A 24,240-nucleotide genomic window follows, 5' to 3' on the forward strand; every position below is an offset into this window, starting at 1 on the left:
TTCTTATGCATGAAAACATTATTTTTCTGGATTCATGTTTGTATTTGAATTGCATCATAGAATGATAAACAAATGGGCTGAACTAGTAACCTAGCACAAGCGTGACAATAGAATGGCAAAACATAATCGATTCCAAGTTGGAGCAAGATCAAAAGATGGAAGCTAAGAGTGCACATGGTAATACTTTTGGCTGGGGAACAGTTTCTTTTCAAAAATAGTTATTTTTTATTTCTAGTTTAGGGAATAATTTTTGAGTAAAATAATGTATTTAGTAACTATACAAAATTTATATTATGAAATAGAAAAGTTAATGTAAATGCGTTTCAGAACTACATAAAATTTTATATTTTTGTATTTATTTATTTATTTTTATTCTTGTCGATTGTCGGCCGCCGGCCGCTGCTAGGGTGGCAAAATGGGTCCATGACCCATTTTGCACCCATATTTTTTTCATATATGGGTCGAATATGGGTTAATAGCCCATTACAACTATTAACCCACGTTCGACCCGTTTTTAGTTCAACTTTATATTGGTTGAAAATGGGTCACACTCTCTTACCCATTTTTGACCCATTTTTAAAACCCAAAAAACGTCGAGTCTTCGTCTTCGACCTTCACCTTCGAGTCTTCGACCTTCATCTTCGTCAGTGACTCAGTGACCCATTTTCGACCCGCCTCCGCCGCTCGCCTCCGAGCGCTTTCGAGCCGCCTCCACCACTCGCCACCGCGGCTCGCCTCCGAGTCGCCTCCGAGTCGCCTCCGAGTCGCCTCCGCCGCCCCCCTCTGAGGCTCGCCTCCGCCGCTCCCTCGAAGGTCGACGAGCTTGTCACCCACCTCCGCCGCTCGCCTCCGCGGCTCGCCCACGAAATCGGAGGTGTCCGGGCCGACGCCCTGCGGTTCGGCCTCCATGGCGTCAGGAGCATGATCGTCGAATCTCACCCTCTTGAATCCGCCTACCAATCGGTAACCCCTTTTCTTTTTCTCCCTTTCCGTTGGTGCGGGCGGGGGACTTTCTATTCGCTCTTTGTACTGCCCTCTCGTCCCGGGGATGTTGGAATTAAGCAGCATTGGGTTCGCGTCGATGTTGGTATCCTGAATCGTTGCTCATCAAGAAGATGTAGCAACTGATTATCGAGACGAAACGTGGCGTTTTCATCTGTGTGCGTAGCTGGTTTTTTTTATCATCATGACTCAGCATGATTTTATCATCATGACTCAGCAAGTGTGCATTAATTTTTCTTTTTGTTTGCTATTCTAACACAGGCAGTAATTGCGGATGGTAATCCGGTAGTTCCCATATGCAGATGTTATTTGGTTTCTGAAATTCTGTTTCCAGTTGCGGTGCCCCTTGAGGCGTCTCCTGTGGTTGCCCTCTGGGTCTTTTTGTATTGCTGTTGCCATTGTTGATATTGATATCACTGATTGGCAAGCTATTTCAAAATTCAAAGGTTAGTCATCGGTACCATAAAGCCACAATCTATGTTAGTTTTGTTACCGAGTCAATTCCTGCAGATGTACTTGTCCATGAACAAATAGAGCTTTGACTAATATCGACTGTCATTTAAAGGTGGAATTTCCTAAATTAGCAGTGATACTTTCAGAGTAGTTCTGGTTATTTTTGAAGATCAACATTCTAAATATCATTGCTATAGTCAGGAGACTTGTGATTGGATAGTGGCGAAGTTCGTTGTTTATCTCTTGAAATAATAAATCGGTAGTGGTTGTTGCTTGTGGAAGAATTTCTCCGAGTAGTTATCCATAATCTTCTTTGGCTTATCTGAAAATGGGAGCCATTATTAGACATATGCTACTATTTTTTGAAGAAGAAACATCATCTCATATGTATTCTACCAAATCAGTAAATGTTTTAGACAGTCAACAGATTTTTTGGCATATTTGCCACCTGAGAAAGAGGTTGTGTTACGAGTCTGTTCCTTTGTTCTCAACCTTGCAGTCGTGGGAAGTAATAACATGTTAACCTTTCTGGGAGAAGTTCTCTTTGCTTTTTATTTTGTGGGTTCTGGGTTTGGTTGTTCCTAAAAGATCTGAAAGACACTATCTTCTTGTGATATTGTAATACCTTGTCTCCCATTTTGGAATATGCATTTCACAAGGCTAGGGCTTCTGCAAACCTGATGTCATATGATTGAGATAGCTTCTGTTTTTCTAAAACAAAGTTGAATTGTGCATCTTGAGTCCACAAGTACAAGAACAGTTCTCTGCATTGTTGCAATGCTTGTCGTGATTCTGCATTGAAGACTTGAAATCATAAGCTATTGGTTTAGTAGCCATGTGAAGGGAAGCGTAGACGGCAATGAATTTACTGTTTCATAGTCATATAATCAGATTGAGTTTGTTTTTCAGAGCTTTATCTTTATTTTTTTGGGTTCTCTTGGCAATCTTTCATTTCCTGCATTGATGCTGTTCAATGTCATATTTGTCACTCGGCTGAGTTGGAGATTTTTATGTTGCTGTCTGGATCTTAGCCTATGGTTTATGGATTTTCCGTCTGTGACAATCTTCAAGATGATGTCTCTTGTTCTTGCCTGAATTTGCCTTTGAACCAAGTCTTTTGTTGCACTGGCCTGAAGTTGGCTTACTCCTTTTTCTCTTATGTGGCCAACCATTCATTTTTTACCAAGGCGTGTTTTCCCTCCCACTGTTTATGACGTATTCCCCCTTATTTTGCAGGCCCCAGTCTGTCAACAGCCACTGAGGAGATTCTCCAAGAGGAGATTCTTTGCTGGTTTAGTTTTTTGTTGTAATTGAAGGTGGATAAAGCAGGGGTGACTGTGCTGTTTGAGGAGCCAACCAAGGGGAGCAACAATGTGGGAGTGGTGGTGAGTCTAGTTCGTCTTGCCAACCTTGGCGAATTCGGGAGTCCTCAATTTGTCGCGGACAAGCTCGTACAAGCTGAAAAGCGCAAAGTAGGTGCTGCTTCAATCGATTGCTTGGTTTTGAATGTGGAATGTCTTAACAGTACTGCATCTGAAGCCTCTTATGTTTTGGGGCAATCGATTATTTGGTCGATAATTTGGTTCTTGGTAGAGTTGTTGAGAATTGTGTCTTGGAGCTGTCTTATTGAGGGGAAACATTGAAGTGAAGTATCTTTCTGCAGTGCTGAAGAATTATTCCTTCGTATGGTCACCATACGAATTTCTTACTCAAAAGGCTGGAAATGTTTGCTTCATATCTTAATCAAGATGATGAACTCATTTGTGAGTAAATAATTTGACCTCAATAGTATGCTTACTTTAAATAAGAAAAGCATGTGTATAGTCTAATTCTTCATTAATATTTCAATTTATAGGTTTTTTAACAATTTTTATTTTATTTACTATTTTTTAATTTAATTTGATTTGAGGTTTTTATCCAATTAGCATATAGCTTAAAGTGAGCACGGGTTTTTTTTTTTTTTTTTTAAGAATATTAGTAAGTTTTAGCAATATAGGTCGGGTCGGGTATGGGTCGGATATGGGTCGGGCCGAGTATGGGTCATTATATCTATATTATAAGAATATGGGTCAAAATGGGTTAAATGGGTCGAATATGGGTCGACCCATTTTCGACCCGACTCATACCCGACCCGACCCACCCATTTGCCACCTCTAGCCGCTAAAGCCGACCGTTGTGCCGATCGCTACCCACAGCCCATCTGTGACCGGTGGCCGTGGCGGCGATCATGCGGCGGTGCCAGGTGGCAACAGGTGACGGCGGGTGGGTGGTGGTGGCGGCCGGCAGTGGCTTCGAGCAGTTGGAGGTGGCCTCGATATGAGAGAGGAACAAAAGAAAAAGAAAAAAAGAAAATTGGCTTATTTCTATAAATTGTTCTTAGGAACAAAAAGCTCTTTCTTTTATTTCTTGTTTTCGTTTCAAATACGTTTCTCTAACAAAAATAGAGAATTTGTTAAAACAAAAGTTTTACTAAACGGATTTCTGTTCTTTTTTAATTACGGGGAACAAAAAAACAGAAATTCTAAGGAACAAAAATGTTACCATGCAGACCTTAACTTACTCACTAATTGAACATTAATAAAGAAAAATATGGAATGGGATTGACATTGTAATCTTCGGTCTTGTCTCCGCTATGGACAACGATCGGGATAAATAAAAAACTTCAAAGACTCTATTTCTTTCACGAAAAATTTAATACCATTGGAAAATATTTTCTAAGAAGTCATTTTATACAAAAGTAAAAACATTTTCCCGTATTTAGAATTTGAAAATAAACTCGAAATATTTTTCATTGTTTGAAAAGGAAAATGGCTTTTATCTTCCTAAAAAGACATATACTATTCTTGCGATATATATATCATCAAATTTTAAATGAAGTTTTGTTGAATTAAATTTTCAAAAGATATATACTTTAATAGACAATCCTTTTTCTCTTATAAAACTCGACCTCTGGTGCTTAGCTCCCGGATCCGGCCTTGGGGTACTTGGAATTTGAAGCAAAACCAAATAAAGTAAATGAAATGCGAGAAAATAAAATAAAGACGTGAGCCTTATTAATATTTTCCCGTATGTGGAATTCCCGCGAGGTATGAGGCAAAATGAGATGGGCTAAATAATTGTTTACGATCTATTAAGGTATATATGTTGTGAAATATTTCAATTGATAAACCTTTGTTTAAAAATTGATGACATAACACACATAGCTCTTATACGCATGAATAAGGCATATCTCTTTAGGAAATTAAAAGGAAGTTTTCCCTTTCAACCAATAGAAAATAATTTCTAATTCATTTTCGGATTTCAACCAAACACTAAAAAATTTGTCTTCTTTTTCTTTGAAAAAATGACTTCTTGGAAAGTATTTTTCAAAGTATCAAATTTTCTACGAAATAAACAAAACCTCAACTCGACCAATTTCAGTGTAAAAGTTCGAGACCACCGAGATAAAAAGAAATCTCTTGCAAATCATAGAACCTCTTTATAAGACTAATCACAATTGATTTTCCGCTTCCACTTCGTCCCACCATGGTTGTGGTTGTGCAGCTCGGAATGTAAACAGAGAATCCGTTATGATAAAGTATAGTCATCAGACTTTAGTGAAGGCCGATTATGAGTATTGACCGACAAATGGAACATGTCTGGTGTCAACAGATGAGGAGTAAACTGTCTAGATTGACTAGGAATATCGACGGTCGAATATTAGCATTGATTGTGAGAAGCCAGTGGAATTAAGTCGATATGGCGTGAGTAGTTTTGGCCATCGACTGAGAGCCGAAGTCGAGAAGCATTGACATTGGTTCACAGAATTTGGCTAAAATCATATTGGGAAAAAGTGTCAGAAAAATCCTAAACTTTTTGTATCGGTGCCAATTTAGTTCTAAACATTTTATTAATGTCAATTTAGTCTTAATCCTTTTAATTTGATGTCAATTTAGTCATGAACTTTTTATTGGTGTCAATTGAGTCCCAAAACTTTTGATTTGATATTAATTTAGTCCTAAACTATTTGATTTAGTACCAGTTCAATTTATTCGAATAATTTTGGCTGGATATTACTAATGTGGGTGTCGATTGGCCGACGTGCCATGGCTAGCGTTGATGTGGATAATTTTTAATAATAATTGATTGACATTGGTTCACAAAATTTGGCTAAAATCATACTGGCAAAAGTGTCAGAAAAATCCTAAACTTTTTGTATTGGTACCAATTTAGTTCTAAATATTTTATTAATGTCAATCTAGTCTTAAACCTTTTAATTTTATGCCAATTTAGTCATAAACATTTTATTTGTCTCAATTGAGTCCTAAAAATTTTGATTTGATATCAATTTAATCCTAAATTGTTTGATTTAGTATCAATTCAATTCATTCGATTAATTTTGGCCGGGTATTACTAATGTGGGTGTCAATTGGCTGACTTGCCATGGCTAGCGCTAATGTAAATAACTTTTAATAATAATTGATTATTTTCGAATTATTTATTAATTTTTTTCCTCTTTTTTTCCTTCCTTCCTCCAGCCAATCGCCCCCGGTGATCGGCAAGGCAAGGGCTGCCGAGGTTCAAGCCCTTGTAAGAGTGATCTCATGGTTTTGGCGAGGGCTCAAGCCTTACTAGGAGCTGGTTGAGGCTCAACCTTTCTTGCCTAGCACAAGGCTCCCCTCACTATCATTGGTGAGGCTCGTTAGCCCTGCTTTTGGCCGCCCAGCTGATGACCGGTTGGAGAAAGAAGGAGGAGAAGGGAAAAAAAAATGGAAGGGAAAAAGAAAAGAAAAGAAAAGAAATAAATTTATAAATAAATCGAAAATTTTAAATATTATTAAAAATTATTCTCGTCGGCCTTGGCTATGTCGCGTTGGTCGATCGGTATCTATGTCAGTAATATTTGGGCAAAATTGGTTGGAAGAACTAAATAGGTATTAAATCAAAATGTTTATAATTAAATTGACACCAAATCAAAAGTTGTAAAACTAAAGTGATATTAATAAAAAGTTTAGGACTAAATTATCACCAAGTAAAAAGGTTGTTGAATAAGGTTTATGACTCTTGTAACATTTTTTCCAATCTGACTTCAAAGATAAATGGAGGAAACCTTATTGCAGTCAAACTCTTTGGCCAGAGTACTAAAGGTGTTGACTGACAAATCGAGTCAATCCATTATTGTGACCGGTTTCTTAGGGCGTGAACAGTTACCAAAGGTGTTGACTGACCACAGATTCAATTAATCGAATTATTGTACTCACGCTTCGAAGGCGCAAACAATTGTGCCATCAAACATGGAACAAAAATTTGGACCTAAGCAGGTCCTTAAATTGCTCCACCCTAAACAGGCCAAGGGTGTCTTCTCCCCACAAGCCATTTACAGGCAAATGAGGGGAAGAAACACGGGATAACGGCTCCACTAGGCTCTCCAGCCACAGCGCTTCTAGCGCTGGGATCCCCCCTGGAGGAAGGTCACTGTCTTCTCCTAGCATACTAGACTGATAAACCCCCAATGAAAGGTTCGGGAGGAGTTGCCACTCCTCCCGGGTAATTTCAATGTCCGAGAATAGGCCTCGGGAAAGGCCAATCATTCATCAATAGTAAAAGAGGGCACTGAAGAAGAAGATGGATAAGCACATCCACAATAATTTTCATTGTCAAGTCCACGAGTCGAGGACAACGGTTTTCGAAAAATGACGATTTGTTATTGCGCAACGGTAACAGTTGCAAGAAAGCAAGCAAAAGTTGAATGAATCCAAAGTTATAGATTTTAAAAATACGTGTGTTAATCATTTTATTTCTATTTCAGAACTATTTTTCTATTATAAACTTATTTATATAACAGAAACCCATTTAGTAAAATTATTTTATTATTTTATTTTTGTAATATATTTTTACTTTAGAAATATGTTTGAAATAAAAATTAGAAGTAATTTTTTTATTTCTCTATTTCTTGAACAAAAATAAAAATAATTATTCTTTTTCATCATTTGTCCTTACTACTAACAAATTGTCCAGCCGCCATCACCAGCCATTGTCTACCATTCTCCTGGTCGCCATCTGCCATATGTTGTCCACTAGTCACTCGCCACTAGCCATTAGCTACTGTTTGGAAGAAGAAATTTTGTGTTGTCTTAAAAAGATTTCTATTTCGGGAATAGAAATTTTACGTCATTATCAATTCATATTTAATAAAAGATTATTTCTTTTCCAAAAATCAATTTTTAATAAAATAATTATCATTTGCGCCATAACTCAATCAAAAGTCGGGCTCGTTTTTAAGCATGGATCGGGTCCGACCCGAATGATCAATTGGGCCGGAGGCCCAATCAATCACCAATCGATTTCCGTTCTCGCCAAAAAAACTAATTTCGATCGATTTAGCCACAAATCAGGAACAAGAACAACGACGAAGACGAGTACGAAGAAGAAGACGCAGAGCAGAGCCGAACCGGCGAACGGCGATCATCGAGCTCGAGCCGCCATGGATTTCTGGAGCCGCGCTCGGACCTTCGCGGAGAAGGCCGCCAGGCGGTCCCAGGAGCTGACCGCGGAGGCCGCGAAGCGCTCCCAGGAGCTCGCCGCCGGAGGCCCCTCGCGGCTCGCCGACGTCGTCTCCGAGACGGCGAAGCGGTCCCGGGAGATCGCCGCCGAGGCGTCGAGGCGGGCCGACCAGATCAAGCTCGAGGCCATCCGGCGCGCCGATCGGCTCCGGTCGCTGGGGGGCCGCCGAGGGCTCCGGCGAGGCGCCGCCGCGGGGCCGGGGAAGGAGGCGGAGGAGGCGGCGGCGGCGGATCTGGAGAGGTTCAGGTCACCGACGAGCTGGAGTTCGTCCAGGAAATCAACGTCACCACCTTCCGGGATTTTCCCCTGCCAGGTGCTTGCTCCATCAATGGTTTTTTTCTCCTTTTTTAATGTCTGGCAGTTGATGACCGTTAATACGTTAGAAATGGCGTGCTTCCGTCTGTCGAGGCGGAACTCGAATGAGTTTAGGCTGAAATTCTTGGCGTGATCACGTTCCGTCGCGGAATTCGATTGGCGATTTGATGTGCAGAAACCAAAATGGCGCAATCGGTTGCTCCAATCGTCTGGCGAAATCGCTTAGATTTGTGTCGCTCGCATTTTGCCGATTTTTCGAGTTCTTGTGCACGGGCGATGAGTGTGGTGTTGATGACTATAGTTTAGCTTGTCTAGCTTGTTCTTGGAGGAGTATCGATTGAGGTTACGCAGTGGAGCTTCTGAGCTTCCGTGGGAAGTTTTTCGTTGGTTGCACGGTTCCGCTGAGGCTTTGCTGCGAGAGGTTCTGTGCTTCCTAGGGAATTCTTTTGTTGGTTGCTCAGTTTCAGGGGAATGGTTTTTTTAATGATATCAGGCATGTGGGCTGGGAATTTTGTGTCGGCTTGGCATAACGACAGAATTAATGCAATCCTTTGCTTATTGTTGAATGTTTGCATTTTCCCATCGCTGATGTTTCCTAGCTTTTGCAGATGATTCTGAGATGTCAGATGTTCCTATGGTCTCAAATGTAAGGCAGGACCTTACAGAGTTTCAAGAAAAGCATGCCAAGCTTGTTCTTTCGTCTGTAAAGGTACTTAATGTCGGCTCCATTAGCAAGTCCTCGATATGCATAAGGGGGGAGAGAGAGAGATGGAGAGAAAAGAGGTGTAAATCGATGCATGTATGTTTGGGTAACAGCACCTTTGCCTTCAAGGCTACAGAATCACAGTTGTACAGGGGTCTTCTTTGAGGAAGGTTGGCTGTACTTTCGCTTATAATTGATTAATCATGTTAAACATAAAGTGTTACATATCGAAGTCTTCTCTGTGCCTACATAAGAGTTTTGAGGGCAAAGTCAGTTACCTAAGACTTATGGCACAATGGTGCTCGGACAATTTTCCAACACACTTCAAGGTCTTTTTAGTTTATTGCTGAGTTGAGCTTGGCCCCATCCTCAACATTTCTGTGGTTCATGATGAAATTTATCTAAGGGATGAAATTCCCAGTCAAGTAGTATAAGTCTAATCATCTAATTCTATTGTCAGGAAGAGATCTTTGTAGATCTTATTTTCAGCCAAAGTCTTTAATTTTGCTTTGCACATCAATCACAATCTTTCTAAAATAAATAAATTGTGGGAATGCTATCTACTTCTAATATTTGGTTGCCATTGACCTATTGCAGGAAATCTCGAAGTTGAGATATGAGTTGTGCCCGCGGATTATGAAAGAACGGAAGTTTTGGAGAATATATTTCATCCTAGTTAATAGCCATGTTGCACTGTATGCATCCTAACTATGATGGAATCTCTATCTAAGATTTCCTTCTTCTTCTTCTTTTGAGATGAGTTCTGATGCCTAGTTTTGTAACATTCGATAGTCTTTGACTTGAGTACGTTAGAAGCCTAATATTAAAATTTTCTGATCGTTAGTGTCAGTCATGGTAGTGGAAATGAGTCATGGTTCTTAATTATTTATATTTAGCTACTATGGGATGTCATAGTAGAATGAGCGGGGGTCTTTTCAATCTTCTTATTGTCGCCTTGATTTGATTTGAGCCCAAGGTTTTCAATTCAATATTTTAGACTCAGCCTGTTATCACTTTAAAAAAACATATTGTAGAAAAATCTTTCTGCATGGCAGTGTTGATCAATTTTTCATTAATGCTAACTGAAAGACTGTGGAGCCAAGTTTAGTTCAACTCTCTTGAGACTTTCTTCATCCTGCCGGGAGCCTTTTTTGATGAAGATTGAGACACTGCCTGACTTCCTAAATGAACTGCATCTAGTGCAATGGTACTTGTGAAGGATTGTAGTCTTTGCAGTGTACTGAGCAACTAGAATATGTTAGCAGAACGAATACTTTTTCCAAAGATGGAGACATCCTGTCAGCATGGCGAACAGAATAAACGGAAATATATATATCATATGTTCTATTGCTAAATTTCTTGCGATTTTGGTTGTCCCCAATCATGCCTGTTGACTGTTCTGCCTTTTATGCACTTTATGAACTTCCTTACTGTTGGTTGTTGGCAGCTATGAGAGGCGATACATGGAGGATGTTAGACAAAATGCTTCAGAAGAAGTTAAAGATGTTGGCCAAACAGCTTCAGAAGAAGTTAAAGATGTTGGACAAACAGCTTCAGAAGAAGTTAAAGATGTTGGACAAACAGCTTCAGAAGAAGTTAAAGAACATTCAAACGCTGGAGTAGCATCTAAAGCAGAGACAAAGGAACCAAATAATCCGAGTAAGCTAAGCAAGACTTCCACCTCAACAGAGCAAGACTTGGACGTCTTCCTTTTGGGAGATCTTGGAGATGATGATGAGGGACCAGGTATTATGACTAGATAAATTTTCTGCTGTTATTGATGTACATTCCGCGAAAGTTGATCAGTCTCTATTGGTGCTTTTTTATCTGTCTGTTGATTCATCCGCAAAATTTGATGATGGCAGACTTTATTGTAGAAAAATTTGGTGGAATGCTATGAGAGCTTATGTGGTCATATGCTATTGTTCTCAACTGTAATAATTGCCAGTCATTAGTTGATAGCCAACAACTTGTCACGTCATGTCATTTGCCCTTAGTGGTGGTTTGAGAGCTTTTGACTATGTCTACTTGATTGATGTTTATGATTCTACAAGCCCCATCTGACTTACTGCAGTGTTTTCTGGTTGTGCAACTGGACATTCGGAACTGTTAATCATACTAATATTCTGGTCTTTCAGATGCTGGAGATGCAGACTTTGATGATGATTTTGACAAAATGGTGGATAGTTCGGTGAGGATAGCTCCTTTAGCTCTTTCTCTTCGACCAAATTCAGTTCACTTACACCCACGTTTTTACATGACCAGAAGCATTCAGATGAAGTGGCGTAGCATACTTTTCTTATATTTAGTTTAGTGTGGTTTTTCTTGCATCAATAAGGTATTCCATGAGCTGTCTACCTGGTTCAGATATCTATTCAACCATAGCTGTTGAGCTAGGTGCAGGCCCTGCTCAGTCTGTCACAGATGCAGGGCTTGGTTTCACTTGCTAAGTAATTCAAGAGGAACAGATGCATTAATCTCAATTGGCTCATTGTCACAAGTTGACCCAACACTTGATGATAATGCTGACTCGATTTGATTATTTAATGTGTAGGATGATGAGAAAGAGAAAGAGAAATAGTAGAAGATTCTGGGAGTGGCTGCAACACAGCTTGTCCTTTGCGGTCTGCATCAGGGAGATCTTAGTGTGGCAACTGAAATCCAAAACCTTTGTGTAATATCCACAGTTATGTCCTCCAACCTTTTCTCTTCTCTATCTAGTCACTCTAGTCTCTCGTTTACTTTCTCATTTTTGTTGGGAGATAAGATGAGGGAGGGTGGTCAGTTGTAGAAAGTGTAGACGTTTGCAGTCAAGTGAAATGTATTTGTGACTCCATTCTTTGTAGGATCAACTGTTAGAAAAATAATGACACTTGACAATGGCTCACTACCCTGTCTCGTAGTTTTTGTAATCCGTGCTTCCATAACAGAACATGAACCTTGCTACTTGACTTTCTTCGTTCTCAGTATGATTTTAAACTTTGTAAACTTTCTCGAGCATTGGTGAAACTTGATCATCCGCGAAGAAAAAAGTGTCTAGTTTTGTGGAAACATTTTGTTTTATTTGAGTAATACGGTTTAGAGTACTTTGAAGTGACTTTACTTTTGACTTCTTTTTTGGCAACGTTCAAAATAATTCTTTTTGTCAAATCGACCACCTATGATTTGTTAAAATCATACAAACATTTGCATGTAATTGAGAAATCTTTTATAGGTATTTCCTCGTCATCGGAAAAGTAAATGTAGTCTTTTAAATAATGACATAGGTGTTAATTGCCTGCGTTTGACACAGCTATGCGAATGGATTTTGGGCAAGACCTTTTTGCTAAAGCTGAGTTGTTTGGCAAGTAAATTTCGAAGGTTTTGAGCCAAGCTAAAAACCTGACATCAGTTAGGACTTGTATTGGGTTAAAAGCCTCTAACATTTGCTCAAGAGGCTTTAGGCTATCTTGGTTCAGTTTTTGGGAAAACCTCAAAAAGGAAATGCAAAGAACTGAAGGATAAAGATTTTTTCGAAATCAAATAGTATTTGATAAAATATAATTCAAAATTGTATTGCGAAGAAATTTTGATTAAACGTTGTTTGGAAAAAATTACATTTGGAAAGGACGACGAGGGCTCAAGTCATTGAAGAGCCAAATTTGGCACCAGTGACCCTTGCCTCGCATCGGCAAGGGCTGCCTCGTGCAACCCAGGTAATTGTAGTATGAAGTCATGCGAGCTCAAGGTAAAAGGGTAAAAGTGAAATTTCGAAAGTTTAGCGAGAGGAAAGTTAGTAGGAAAAAAAATTGAATTAGCATCTTGAAAATGCTTGATGCTCAGGAGGACTTGCATTGGGTTAAATGTTTTTGAGAACCTTAGTAATGCATCTCCGAAGGACTCTCCCCCACCATTTAACAATGTTTCTTGTTTTTTAAATAACATATTATCGCAAAAGTAATATACCCTGTTTTGATAAACACAAACATGCCTTCATTGCCTTAAGTGAACTTCTTAAAGTGATAGAGTGATGCTTCTAAACTAATTCTATGTTGAATACTTAAAAAGTGTCTCATTATGTACTGATATTAACATCGAGAATCATACATGGTTTATACATTAAAATTTCAAAAGGATGAAAGTGCGTGTATGCAATTCTTTTTTCAAATTTCTATATAATATAGTATGGAATAGGCATTTCTCAAATTTTTCGATATGGACTGTGATAGAGATGAAATCTCAGCTTGAACTATATTGTCACGTTGTGTAATCGTTGGATCTCTATTCTTTTCTCCAACCACGGATAAAGCCTGTAATCGCTTGATAGTCAGTTTTTTCAAACTAAACCGTTAGTTTATGTTGACCCTAGTACACTCAAATTTAACTTGACGAGTTATTACAAGCATTAAAACAAAACTTGGATCATCTACACACAGATATATATAGAGGTATAATTCAAGTCAACCCACAAACAAAACCGATCACGAAAGTTCGTGCTAAAAAGTCGCCGAATAGAGTTGCCGAATAGAAATAATACAACTCTCTCATCTAGTGTGAGCTTTCTCTCCACCCCTTTAGCGATAGCTTGCCCTTTTCCTAAAACCCTAATTTCCCAAACCCTATATCTTCACCTCCATGGCAGAATCGGTGCCTCCTCCATCGGATTAGCAGCTTCACACCCCTTTTCTTCTTTGCAATCCATCTTAAATGGAAGAATCACCGCAACTTCTCCAGTGTCATCTCTCGCGGCATGGCTGGCTGCAATGGACTCTCCTCACGATCGATTGAACCTGAAGCCTGATCTAGTCATCAAAGGGAGTTTTCTGTACCACCGATCCTAGCACAACTCTTCTACAGATGGCTATCTCCTATGCAGAACCCATCACCTAGCAAAACCCATTTATAGATAGCTATCCCATTCCCAAATCCATCAACCACTGAACCCAGATTTCGTAGAATATAGGCACTCACCCATCCAAGAGCTCCCTTCACTCCATTACCCAAAACCTTCTTACCTTCAACCAACCCGGTGTGGATGATAACCAACTCAGATTGGCAGCTCTGTGTAGGAGAATGGGAGATCTATGGTCTGAAGAGGACAGTACCAAACTAGGCACTGAGATTTCTAAGGAAGAAAAAAGTGAAAGTGATCTAACTCTCTATGGAAAGCCATATTCAAAGCCAAACGTCAATTTCCAAGCTTTTTTTAGTACAATGAGGAAAGCATGGAGGACATATTCAGTCAAATGTGAGTTAATAGAACCTGGTTTCTTTTCCTTTTTATTTAGTTCGATTGAGGAGAAAAGAAGAGCATTAGATTCTCGGCCATAGTCTTTTGCGAGTAACCTACTAGTCTTATAAGAAGGAGATCCAAACATACTTGAACATTATTATGAATTCAGACATTATGCATTTTTGGTGCACATTTTGGGCCTTCCCTAGGCTAGAGTAACTGAAGATTCGGCATGCTAATCTCCTCTAAATTGGGGAAAGTTGAGGAGGTAAAACTTGAGGCGAGGAACAATAGCTCGCACAAAGGCAAATGTGCGGCTGAACTTGTCTTTTCCCCTTAAATAGGAACGGTTATCAATAGTGGTTATATTTCAAATACGAAAGGCTCCCACTATGCAAACTTCTATTAAAAAATACCTTATGAAGAGACCGGTCTAGCTCAGGACAATCCAAGTTGATACGGCTCGTGACTAAAGGCGTAAGTTAGAGAATTTAGTCCATTTTGGAAGGCTTTCTATGGGAAAATCAAACTTTATGTAGCGAATAAAGATATTGCACTGGAAACCCCCATAATTGCTATGAAGAGTCCCTGAGAATAGAAAATGTAGGACAAAATGAAATGGCTATAGCTATTGCAAATCCCACAGAAAATGAGTTTATGGAAGACATGAGAAGGGTAGAATATGTATCTATGAGTAGTGGTAAAAGAGCATAACATATTCCAATATTACTACCTTAGTCAACTGGTGATGATATGCATACAGGGAAATCCAAGAGCGAGAAAGCAGTTTACAAAAACTCCAATGGCAAAGGGGGAAAAAAACGTGTCAATCCGTACAAGGAAAAGACCTCACTAATCCTCTTAGCGGTTGAGGAACAACTTCTTGATGCCCCAATTCAATCATGGGAAGGAGTCCAAACACGAGCTTTGGTGGCGAGCCCTAATAAGTTACCTAAGAATAAATAAAGAGTTTGAGTTAGAGCTGTCAGAAGTTGGGCATACCTTTAAAAGTTTAATACCTTAGAACCTTAGTGGCTCATGAAAGGCTCAATTTGGTTTTTCTCATGAAAACCAAGAATAAAGCAAATGTGATTGAAAGAGTGAGGAAATGCCTCCAGCTTGATTATTATGAATTTTTCGATGATCATGATTGAGGCGGATTGATGCCTAATGAATAATTTACGCATTTATCATATAAAGATTCACAAGTATCGGTTACTTAAAGGTTTCACGAATGCACTTTTATATCTATTGTTAATTTTGGATGCCCTAAAGGTCGGGGTTCAAAGATAACAATAATAATCTTAATTTGCATATTAGGGCTTTTAATTCAATAACATTAGGTCCACATAAATTGCATTTTAACTGGATTAGGACTAATGGGCTGGTGCTGAACGGGAAGCCCTAATCTTAATCGGATTTACAGGATCAAGCCCATTTAACCAAATCTTCGGCCAATCCATCGATTTGCTTGACCGAAAATCACGCATGCAATATATAGTATGTGATCTTCTGGACTTGGAAGGTAAGTGATCTAGAGTGCAAATAATCTCTCAGCAAAACAGGAAATTGGAGAGAGACTCGGTTAAGGGAAAGAAACAACGATCCCTCTATATATAATTCACTCCTTCATCGTGGCAAAATCTCAAGATATAGCTTCTCGGTCGTCTTCAAAAGAGAAACGCAAAGTCCCTTTTCAGAGGTGAATTCAATCGATCTGTCATCATGTCGCTTGCTGCGCAGCTCCAAGAGGCTTTTCAAGCTTTTCAAGCGGCGGATCGGAAGTATTATTTTGCCCAGAAGAAACGGAACCCTGGGTGAGTATTTTACGATTCTTTTAGTGGAAGGAGTATTGTTCTTTACGTTCTTTTCCCTCCTCAGCCCACGTGAAGTCGCGGACGCCATGGAGGCGCGCGCTGCTGCTAGGGCCGCCCTGGACGAGGTCGTCGCAGTCCTCCGACAGGAGGAGGTGCTGATTCTCGCTACCCTGGAGCAGGCGAGGACGTTCACGCAATTCTTGGCGCAATTTCCTGACTACGGCAATCTCAGACGCGTGCGTATCCCCGGTGGCGTCGACGAGAGAACCGCCGAACGGATGTGCAGCATTATGAGGACGGCTGGATTCAGGCCGCCCATCCAGACCTTCAAGTTACCGGACTAGTCTCTCGTTTTGTATAATGCAGCGTGTTAACTCTGTTAGGTATGTTATTTAGGAGTGTCAACAGTTCTATTCGGTTTTCATGAAATTCGAATAGTTTGTCGTTTGTGGTTTGCTTGCTTCAATGTTATTTAGGAGTGTTAATGGTTCCATTCGAATTTTTTTTTCACAAAATCCTAATAGGGTGTAGTTTGAAATTTGCTTGCTTTAACACCAAGTTCATTATTTTGACCAAAAAGTAAACTTGTATTTCTCCTTTTAGTTTTCATTACTTGGATATGGCATCACAGCACATTAACTATGAACCCTAATTACTTTCTCAAAAATAGAGATGCCAAAACATGAGGTAAGTTCCTCGGATGATTTTAATAAATGTGTCATGTTTCAATCAAACAAAAATCACTTATAAGGTATTTATGAAACATAAAAAGGAAAGAAAACTGTTTTCCCAACAACGAAACCCCCCCAAAAAAGGGGTGAAAGTGAAGAGGCAGGGCAAAAGATAATATGGTGTCCAACTATTGAACGCCATATTGTGACGGCAAATAGTTTGGGATCTTATAAATTGAAAAGCCACCACAATAGAATCCACAACCTAGGAGAATCCCCAATAACAAATAATCCATCAATATCCTACTAGATCCCTAAATCGTTGTGGAACGAGATATGGAAGGTTCATACGTACCCCAAAATCCAGTTTCTACTATGAAGCATATGTAGCAACACACTTCCTATTAAGGAAAATCTTCACAAGAGGAGAATGTTACCTAATCCAATATGCCTGCTATGTGCTAAAGCACTAGAAACTACGAAGCATCTGTTCATCCTATGCGACTGGACAAAGGACATTTGGTCAAATTCTTATTTACAAGCAGACGCTTCTCCATCAAATATAACTTGCATCAACAAGTGGGTCTATGAAAATCTCACCTCCAGATCTATTCCATACTTGAAATCCCTGTTTGCCGGAGTCTTGTGGCAGATCTGGAAAGCTCGAAACGCCATGGTATTCCGAGCTCGAAAGCCTGACCCGAGAGCAACTCGCGAAGATGCCACCACCACGACCTTGCTATTTGCGAGATGGGACCTGCAAATGAAGAACAGAGAGAGTGGATCAGCAACAGCAGCGAGGAAATAGAGTCCACCTCCAAAAAACGAGATGAAAATGAACGTAGATAGTTCGTGGTGCAGCGCAACAATGACTGGATCGGTTGCTGGGTTATGTAGAAACAATGACGGAGTCCTCGTGGACGGCTTCACCAAACAGATCCACGCTTCTTTTGTTTGGTGGCTGAAAGCCTGGCCGTGCGAGAAGCACTGCTGTGGTTGAAGAAGAAGAGGGATACACGAATTGATCTGAAACTATAGTGTGGAACTAATATGTGAGTGCACTTATCATCAAACAACTTATTGGTGACCAAGTGCATATTAGGCCAAGCAGATCCTCTATGGGCGGCCAGTCCATTGTGAAGATTGGAAAAGAACTTCTAGCCCAACTAAGTAGAGTTTCCATGAGCTATGAACTGAGAGAATAAAATCAGGTCACAAATTAGGTTGCCAAAGTTCACCGAGCTAATTCCCTCCCATTGAATTGGGTTACTAATCTCTCTTATTCTCTATGTTTAATTTTATGTCTGGACTTTGTATCTACCGGTGCCCTTCTGTGGATTAGTAATGAAAATCACTATCTTCTGACCCAAAAAAAAAAACAGTAATGAAATTTGAAAAATTTGGGTAATCCTTGGAAAACTCATTATAATAAAACCGCGCGAAGAGAGAACAGATAAGCTCTCTCTTAAACCGCGCCAGCCTTTACATTCTCGCATGGCATCTCCACCACAAAAGAAAGGAATAAAGACAAAAATATATACAGTAAAAACCTAACTTATGTACTAGCTGGATTTACACTGACACATTGTATTTATGGGCATGAATTGTCATTTTTTATGGCAAGAAGAGACGAGTCCCAATGAAATTCTCACAGCGAGTGGAAAACGGAATCTAGGAATTTTCTATTTCCCTCTTTTCTAATATGAAGGTCTTGGCGTTCCTTATTTAATTTCAATATTATCTTTGGATTTGGACTTGATTCTCTGGACCTTTAGCCACCTTTCTCGCTTGTCTTACGTGCTTCGTCTTCCAATAAATGAGTCACTAAGCACCTTGGTTTAACTCCCCCAATCACTTGAGTCTTCTTCATGCTTCCTCCTGCTCCCTGCGTGCGCATCTATCCTAGGAGAAGGGCAAAAGTGAGTTGGGTTACTTGTGGAGTTGTTAACAGGTTTGTGTTCTCTCCGCATCCTCGATTTTCTGCTCATTCGAAGTCGTCTTCGATTCAGATGTGCACTTCATTGCCTATCAAACAGCTAGTAAAAAGCAGTTGATTTAGAACTGGGATAACCTGAATTCTTGACCTTTTAATTCAGAACGACAATTTTTTGGTCTTCAATTGATTTCCGAGGTCACTTTGAGACGGTTCATGGGGATAGTTTGCATTCTTTTTCTTGGGTTTTCCATGAGCACAAAATGCTTGCACTTGCATGCATTTCTCTTTCTCTGTGTCAGCCAACTTCGAACCCGGAAGTGATTCGGCTCCTGAAGATCTGCCGGGGACCCTTTTTGGTTGTGAATTGAACCGTGTGTCGACAACTTATTGATAAGAGTCATGTTGGTTTTGATTTAAACTAGAGATATTTTCAGAGCCCTTCCCACATTTTTTCCCTTCGTATATCAATGTATTTTTCTTTTCTCTATTTTTGTTACTTTCCTGCAAATGAATGTAGCCTCGATGGATAGAATCTAAATATAATTTGTCGGGCCCATTTCAAGATATTAATATATCTACCAACGAATGCTTGTGACTAGTTTTTCTAGTGAAAATTTAAAAAAATTCACCAGGTCGGTGTAACTAACATTATTTGGAAGGATTGATTCACCATAATCACTGACGTATCGCTTCAGAGTCTTTCATTTAAAGTCCTCAAGATATTCCCGGATCAGCTGGTTTTTCTGCTTTTTTTCTGTGCTTTCGATTTCATGTTAAAAGAATTCATTCTGAACCAACAGAACATGGAGGAGTTGAGGCAGAAGATTCTGTGCACTAGCCTGGAGCTCGAGGCAGTGAAAATGGAAAAGAGCGAAGAAATTAAAAGGTACAAGGAGAACGTGAAGCACCTGCTCAGCCTCCTGAAGACTGCTTACCAAGAAAGAGATGAAGCCAGAGACCAGCTTCAGAAGCTGATCAACGAGCTCACCTCACAAAGCATCAGTGATATATCATCCTTGTTCTCTCAACGGAAACATCCTGATGACTTCCTTGTGCTGGTGAAAGCGAACTCAGGCATAACTGAATCAAGCAGCCTCTCCGATTCCTACAACAATCTCCACTCGCGTTGCTCATCCCCTGTGAATTCGTTTCTGGATGCAGTTTCTTCACCCAACTTCTTGTGTTTTAACATGGTCGATTCTGGAAATATGGGCTTCACCAACCAGCCTTATGTTCAGGAATATAATGGTGCTATGACTAGTGGTTCAATCTCCTTGGTGAATGCTAAATTAGACCCAGCATCTGTCATTATCAATGACCTTGTCAAAGGAAAAGCCCTGCCTCAAAAGGGCAGGCTCTTGCAGGCCGTAATGGAGGCCGGTCCTCTACTTCAGACACTCCTCATGGCGGGGCCACTACCTCAGTGGCGGAACCCTTTTCCTCTCCAACCATTCAAAGTCCCGCCAGTTACAGTGAAAAGTTGTGACCTGGCAAATGCTTGTCTCAAACCTGGTGCAAGTCCTAGCAACTACCTGGTGAAAACTATGAATCAATCCCCACATCCTGACGTCTCTCGTGTGTCGTCATATATATGTGCTCAGCCTTGGTGCTGAACTTCGTTTGTGGGGCTGGCCTGTATCAGGGTCATGGGTGTCTATTGCCTTCGGTCAGCTGTGTCGGTAATTGATTGCCTTCGGTCAGCAGTGTCGGGACTCAGATTCCAGTGGGAAAGGGGCAGAGGGCATTTCCTTCTTTTGTTTAAGCATTATCCTGGTATGAGGTGTAATTGCATACCTTCGTTGATTTGTCCCGGTGTGAATGGCATATAGTTTCCTACTAGTTAGTTTGTGCAAATGGACGTCTCCTTTGTATATAAAACTCTCATGCATCTGATTATGGCCAACATTTTTCTGAATTTCGACCAGGAAGCTGCGCTGATTTCTTGGTCTTTTGCTTTGCAATGCTTGAACGTCGAGATATAAAAGACGACGATGATTGAATGTTGAAATTCGTCATTTCTTCTTCAGAACTTCCTGGTTTTGATGAGTTTGTCAAGTCCAAGTCACTCTCCGAAGGTCTTGCATAGTGAAAATCGATGCTGTAAAGAATTTGAACTTCTTGCAATCAGAGGGAAGCGGCGAGGGTGCCGTTAATGTCTAAACAATGACAGGTAATATGGCCAATACATATGTCTGATGAATGTCGAGGTTCACCGCAGAATTGATGGAAGGGTATAATTTACATTATTTTGGATTATCATAAAAAAGAACCCTGATGTCATCTACACCATAGACAAACAAATGCAGACATAAATTGAATACACCAACTTGCAGAATCAAAGACTCGAACTGCATTCTCATAACCTCAGTGTAACCAACTGATCTTGAATTCACTCTTTTGGCCGAAAATGAAAACCTTAATTGCTTCGAAAGAATGTTCCACCACATAGAGGACGTGGGACGAATCATTCTGAGCAATGAAGGTGAGCTAGGACGATGACCATCTGGAAGCCATCTGAGCTTAATATTGCAGGAATTGATCCAATTGATACAGACTTCACCACAAGATTCCTTCAAGTCCGCCCTAGATGGCAGCAACCCTCCTTGCTGGAACCACAGGCGATCTCCTTGGTTGTGTTCTTATACACCGTCTTCCTCCTCTTCAGCTACTAATCGATTTCTCCATGCCTTTCGCCTCTCCACCTTCTCAAAAGACCAGGCCCCGAGGTAGGCAGCACCTGAATGATGCCAACCTGGACGACCCATTCCTCCAGTTACACAGCCACGGCTTGGACTCCTTCACCATGCACAACCTGCCAGCCACTCGGTTCTGCCAGAACGAAGTGGAGATGACGAAGCTGAGCATCGGCATCAAGTGCGTGGTCTGCTCGGGAGAGTTTGAGGAAGGAGACTGGTTGAAGCATTTGCCGAACTGCGCTCACTTGTTCCATGTTGCTTGCATCGACACTTGGTTTTCAGCTCCACTCTGATTGTCCGCTGTGCAGGGCGCAAGCGGTGTGCCATTTGAACGTCCAAAGTGAGAGCGTCGTGTCTGTGCAGAGTCCGACAGGGACGCTCGATAGAGAAGACTTCATCCATGAGAGGGCAAGGCCGAGCCATTACCAGAGTTTGAGGTCTCAGATCCTAGAGAAATCAGCGATGGCGAGAGACGCACTGGTGAAACCAACTCATGAAAATGCATACTGCATAGAATGTGATCAGAGAAGCACCTACAATTTTTAGAAGTTTGATCGGGGACATGAAGAATGGGGCAGCTTCACGGAAAGGACTAGCATCCCAAGGGATCTTCAGTCTCCAAAACTCCTAAAAGAAATATTGACCATTTGACAACCATTTTGAATGGGCTTTTTGATCAATGCCGGTCTTGGAAAAACTGAAAACCTAATGCTAAAACTAATTTTTTTCCTTCCAAAACTATCTTCATAAATTCTTCAAATTTCTGGCTTTGTCCCTAGTTAATTTTTTTTATTAAAAAAAGGAGACAACCTTTTGCCAGACCAATGAATGGCTACAGCCGCCGTCAGCCATCAGTTGAGGTCACCCAAGTTCAAGTGACCTTCGGCGAGAGTTGCACAACCCAGCTGAGGGCCACTAGAGGTTGCACAACCTCGGGCGACCCTCGATGAGACCCATTCAACCTAGGTGGCGGTCGCTTGGGTCGCATGCCACCGATGGTTCCACGATGACTATAGCCTTTGCCAATCCGGCAAAATAGATAATATACCCAAAGCCTATTGCAAAGTGTTTTTGCCAAATACACATTCAACTCAAAATTCATTTTCAAAGAGATTTTACCAAACACAATTTGCATTTCCCTAATAAGTTTAATTTTAGTATTTGCATTACACCCAAAGCTCATTTATAAAGTTGAACAAAATGCACCTTAAGCGGCTTCATGTGCTTTCTCTTCTACATAATCGCGGAGAATCTTTCAGATTTTCTCTTTTCCCTTCATCAATCATATTATCATGCTCGTTACCACGGTCGCATCAAGAACACACTAGGAAAACAGGTCGAGAACGGGGGACAGAGATCAGCAATCAAAATCAAAATTTGCCCGATGACGCAGAAATGGGACACACCGTTACTCGACAGTTGATCTTTACATTTTGATCGACGAAACGAACCGAGCCACCATCCCCACCAACACGATAGCCCGTGGACCCTTTGGCTTCCTTTTTTTCCCGATGGCTAATAAGACGGCGAAGAGGATATAATCCCTCTGTCCGTTTTAGACTTACACATGCTGGTCGTAATTTCACTTCTCTAAACTGGCTATGATTTGGTTTGAATTTGATGTCATTTTGATCACACATGTTTACATGCCTTTCTGATATAATATAATACCGAAATCATGTTCATTCTTTGCTAAGAAATTGGGGAACTCTGTTTTAAACGTGCTTGAATTCGTTGGAAGGAGCTCGAACTTGCTGGTTGCTTTGGTTCATCCAATAATCGGAGAAATTGTATTTTGCTTTTTTGGTTAGTGACTTACAAGTGTACCGTGTGAACATTGCTGATGTGCCCATTGCATGCGTGCTTGTGTAAATTGGTAATTATGCTGAGTTGCAAGTTCATCTTATGTACATTGCTAGTGCGTTCATTGCAAGCATGTATTTGAGGTGCTGAATTGCATATGCTTTGTGTGACTGTTACTGATATGCTCATTATTTATGTATTCATGCATTATTCTGGCGTCACTTAATCATTAAAAATTGTGCATGATGGGAAAAACATAAGCTCTAAATATTCTTCGTTGATTTTGCTGGATTTTTATTCCTAATGATGCATTTGTCGTATCATTTACTTGTTGAGTGTGGTCTGATATCCGTTGTTAGAAATATGAGCAGTAAGCTTTTCTCAAGCTTATTTTATATAGTGGAATCATAAACTAAGTGGATTTCCCACTATATTAGAAGGATACACTAACGCTAATTGGATCTTAAGTTCAAATAAGATAAAATCCCCTAATAAATACGTGTTCACCTCTGTAACTTGGAAATCAGCCAAAAATATTGTGGGAGAAATGACAATATCGCTAAATCAAAAGTCAACTTGATTGAAGCAAATAATTCTGATGGCATAATTATTGTGAACATTTCCCAAACCAAAATTTGCGGCCAATGTGAGAAAAAAAATGAATGATAGATTTTGGTGCTACCGGGCATATATTTACAAAAAAAGTACCTTATCTTCCTACCCTCTAGTAGGAAGGAGAAGAGATTACTTATCTTGGTAGTTTAAGAATTGTTCAAGTTCTTGGAAAAGGAAAATTCTTCTCAAACTTAAATTTTAAAGTAAGGCTGAGAAGTTGATAACATATTTTTTTGGAGAATGAAACTGACACCTTCTATTTCTAGGCATCGTGATTGTCAAGAGACAATAGCCATTGCAAAAAATGAAACTTTCAAAGGTTAAAAGAACATACGATTGAGACGTGGTATGGTAAAACAATTGCTTAAATTTTTTTTATGTCTATCAAGTGGATTTGGCCGATCCTTTGACTATTCATTGAGGAAAGGGAACTTGAGCTAGTTGAGGAAAATCAATGGTGATGGTAACCCAATC

At 40.2% G+C, this 24,240-nt stretch overlaps 2 protein-coding genes and 1 long non-coding RNA gene across 4 annotated transcripts; all 3 read left to right on the forward strand.

Moving 5' to 3' along the window:
* The first annotated feature begins 600 nt into the window (after positions 1–600).
* Positions 601–3,163, forward strand: LOC104431617. Of its 2 annotated transcripts, none has more exons than XR_005548209.1 (3): positions 601–963; positions 1,264–1,448; positions 2,692–3,163. It is a non-coding gene; the product is annotated as an uncharacterized LOC104431617 (long non-coding RNA). The 2 variants fall into 2 exon arrangements; XR_005548208.1 differs by lacking the exon at positions 601–963 and adding an exon at positions 977–1,160.
* Positions 3,164–7,825: 4,662 nt separating this feature from the next.
* Positions 7,826–11,971, forward strand: LOC104421021. The gene is made up of 7 exons (XM_039306727.1): positions 7,826–8,206; positions 8,245–8,311; positions 8,922–9,022; positions 9,614–9,711; positions 10,464–10,762; positions 11,155–11,207; positions 11,571–11,971. The coding sequence occupies exons 1-7, from the start codon at positions 7,919–7,921 to the stop codon at positions 11,595–11,597; spliced, it is 933 nt and encodes a 310-aa protein (XP_039162661.1). The 5' UTR covers positions 7,826–7,918; the 3' UTR covers positions 11,598–11,971.
* Positions 11,972–18,563: 6,592 nt separating this feature from the next.
* LOC104421028 lies at positions 18,564–20,326 on the forward strand. Its single transcript, XM_018865048.2, has 2 exons — positions 18,564–18,667; positions 19,453–20,326. Exon 2 carries the CDS (start codon positions 19,456–19,458, stop codon positions 20,263–20,265), a length of 810 nt encoding a protein of 269 aa, XP_018720593.2. The 5' UTR covers positions 18,564–18,667; positions 19,453–19,455; the 3' UTR covers positions 20,266–20,326.
* Positions 20,327–24,240: the final 3,914 nt, after the last annotated feature.

This window comes from Eucalyptus grandis, chromosome 2 (assembly GCF_016545825.1).
Source record: "Eucalyptus grandis isolate ANBG69807.140 chromosome 2, ASM1654582v1, whole genome shotgun sequence".
Taxonomy (NCBI): Eukaryota; Viridiplantae; Streptophyta; class Magnoliopsida; order Myrtales; family Myrtaceae; genus Eucalyptus; species Eucalyptus grandis.

Coding starts and splice junctions, on each gene's coding strand:
- LOC104421021 (XM_039306727.1), top strand. CDS start 7,919: ATGGATTTCTGGAGCCGCGCTCGGACCTTCGCGGAGAAGGCCGCCAGG. Junction 8,312..8,921: donor CCGGGATTTTCCCCTGCCAG/GTGCTTGCTCCA, acceptor TAGCTTTTGCAG/ATGATTCTGAGATGTCAGAT. Junction 9,712..10,463: donor GTTAATAGCCATGTTGCACT/GTATGCATCCTA, acceptor GGTTGTTGGCAG/CTATGAGAGGCGATACATGG.
- LOC104421028 (XM_018865048.2), top strand. CDS start 19,456: ATGGAGGAGTTGAGGCAGAAGATTCTGTGCACTAGCCTGGAGCTCGAG.